Source organism: Triticum urartu, chromosome 4A (assembly GCF_056163025.1).
Source record: "Triticum urartu cultivar PI428250 chromosome 4A, HENAU_Tu73, whole genome shotgun sequence".
NCBI classification, from domain to species: domain Eukaryota; kingdom Viridiplantae; phylum Streptophyta; class Magnoliopsida; order Poales; family Poaceae; genus Triticum; species Triticum urartu.
Genome location: NC_141876.1, coordinates 482025492 through 482027944, shown reverse-complemented (window position 1 = coordinate 482027944; position 2453 = coordinate 482025492). Strand labels below are relative to the sequence as shown.

Here is a 2453-nt window from a genome sequence, read left to right as displayed (position 1 = left end):
GTAGTAGTAAAATCAAGCTTCTCCTCATTGTATGAGTTGACGCGACACATCATAGCACTGGCCCCACATGCTTGCCTCTAAACTTGTCTAAAAGACCCGCAATGTACTATATATTTGCTACAACCTCTAACATTTACCCCACCACAAATTAAAATATATATTCCTGTCTTGACCAGATGAGCGTGCAAACTACAATCACCAGGATGACAGGTAGGGCTAGAAGATTATTTTAATCAAAAAATGCTTCAAGACAGCCTCATAGCTTGGAGCTAAACTCAACGATTTTAAGCTCAGCAGAATGGTGCACGCTATCCTAGACTACTCTACACATGAAACTGCCACACGAGCGTCCGGGTTGCGCTTGGCTCTTCGCCTCTTTGGGAAGTCGAACAATGATGGTACTACTGCACTGGAGTACTACAGTATGCTTCTGGCCATCTGACACCGAATGAACTACTGCATGTCCACTGCGTGCGGGAGGGAGAGCGTGTCGCGAAAGCTTCTCCTAGTCCTATGAGCCACCACGCTCATGAGCGAGGGAGAGGGTGTTGTAATCAAACTTCTCCTTGTTATACGAGTTGACGCAACACATCAAAGCAGTGCACTCGATATACTCCCTCCTTTTTGGTTTATAGGTATCAATTCAAAAATCTCACCAACCAAGGTAGTTGGTGAGTGGTGGAATACTTTTTGTAATTGGCAAAAGCACCCAATTAATGCTCTTGTTTTCCAAAAGAAATATGTTTACCAATGTATTAATTGCAATGCATTCATGCACAAAGTACATGCATTGGTCAAATTTCTCTTATTGCTTGCATGTAATGATTTAATGCACCTTGAGATCTGAACTTGTGGTGGAGAACAACCAAATTAAGCCTTATAAAATGGAAAAACTAAGATTTTGAGGTAAGCCCTATAAACCGGAAAGGAGAGAGTATTTTAATAATTTGCTTTTACCGATGCATTAATTACAATGCATGCATGCATGTCGTGACTTTCCTTTTGAGTACTTGCATGTGTTGATTTAATGCATCTTGAAGTAGTATGAATATGTGACGGTAAGACTATACACAGTGGGAGTAACATAGGTGGTAACATCACACTTATCTAGGCAAAATAGATGATGTGGCATGTAATTAATGAAGAAAGAGAGGCATGTGGTAGCATAGCTAGTTACTGTAACATCACACATATTAAGAAAAGATGAGTCTATAACCTAATAAATGAAGTGATGCATGACACAACACATATGTTACTACCCACTGTGGAGGTAGTAACATAGAGTAGTAACATACACATGTTACTACTCTAAGTTACTCCCCACTGTGACTAGTCTAAAGCTTTGTAATGCACCGGCCCTAAAGCGAGAGATGGTTGTGCACGAGGAGGGCAAGATCATGCCGACGGAACAGGACCCGACGATGGAGCTCTCTATGGTATCTATGGACCTCACCTTACTCCACTGCCCCTTGTGCCTCTGCCCCTTGAAGACTCCAGTGTATGAGGTTCGAATACACCTCGTCTGTTTGGTTGATCGAGCAAGGTGCGGGTTTCTTGATTGATGTGTTGTTCGATTGATTTGTGCACTGCAAGGGAGGGCACCTGGCCTGCGCGGACTGCCGCGACGAGCGCCACGGGAACCAGTGGCAGTGCCAGAAGTGTAAGCACAGCGGTGGCTTTAACGTGCGGAACACGACTATGGACGTTGTCCTCTCTTCGATGAGGGTGGAGTGCCCGCACGAAGGCTGTGGGCTCTACGTCACTTACCACAAGCTCGCCGATCGCTAGAGCGTGTGTCCGCTCGTGCCCTGCAAATGCGCCATGCCTGTATGCGGCTACAAAGGCCCGCCGTCGGCGCTCCCCCACCACATCAGCACCGTGCATCCCATGCCCATGCACAAGATCTAGTACGGCAAGGTGCTCCAGCTGCAAGTGCCACTGTCAGAGCCACGGCTCTTGCTGTTTGCGGAGGTGGACGACCGCGCGTTTTTCTTGGTCGACGGTGTGCTCGACATCGGCGCGCCTATCACCGTGTCGGTCGTCTGCATCAGAGCAGGGCGTCCCCACTGCCGCACTACATGGCCAAGCTGTGGGCGAGTTCCTTGCCGGGGGAGCCCAAAGGCAGGACCAACGCCATCAAGATGGAAATGGAAGTGACAAGCAGCAAGGATCCCGGCGACGTCGCCGTGCAGGAGCTGACCTTCTTCACAGTTCCGCACAAGCTATTGGCTGGGTCTGGGTTGTCGAGGGACAGTGTCCCTCCACATTTAGATTGACAAGCTCACCTCCTAAATGATTCTACATTCAGTGCCTTCTGTTTATCTTAGTAATATGCTAATATAGGGGTTAGCTCTGTCTACTTTAGCTTAAGAGATGGTGGGTTTTGGTGGCGATGCAGCAATTATTTTGAAATCAGATCAGCAGTTAAAGTAATTTCCAACAGTCGAATACAT

The 2453-nt window shown here is 47.1% G+C and overlaps 1 protein-coding gene across 1 annotated transcript; it reads left to right on the top strand.

The window, feature by feature from the left end:
- The first annotated feature begins 1370 nt into the window (after positions 1–1370).
- On the top strand, positions 1371–1788 carry LOC147976239 (E3 ubiquitin-protein ligase SINA-like 7). The gene is made up of 2 exons (XM_087520789.1): positions 1371–1505; positions 1594–1788. Exons 1-2 carry the CDS (start codon positions 1371–1373, stop codon positions 1786–1788), a joined length of 330 nt encoding a protein of 109 aa, XP_087376915.1.
- Positions 1789–2453: the final 665 nt, after the last annotated feature.

Bases quoted from the DNA above. Each gene is read 5' to 3' on its own strand.
- LOC147976239 (XM_087520789.1), top strand. From the start codon at position 1,371: ATGGTTGTGCACGAGGAGGGCAAGATCATGCCGACGGAACAGGACCCG. The intron at 1,506-1,593 runs GTTCGAATACAC...GTGCACTGCAAG, and splicing joins TGAAGACTCCAGTGTATGAG to GGAGGGCACCTGGCCTGCGC.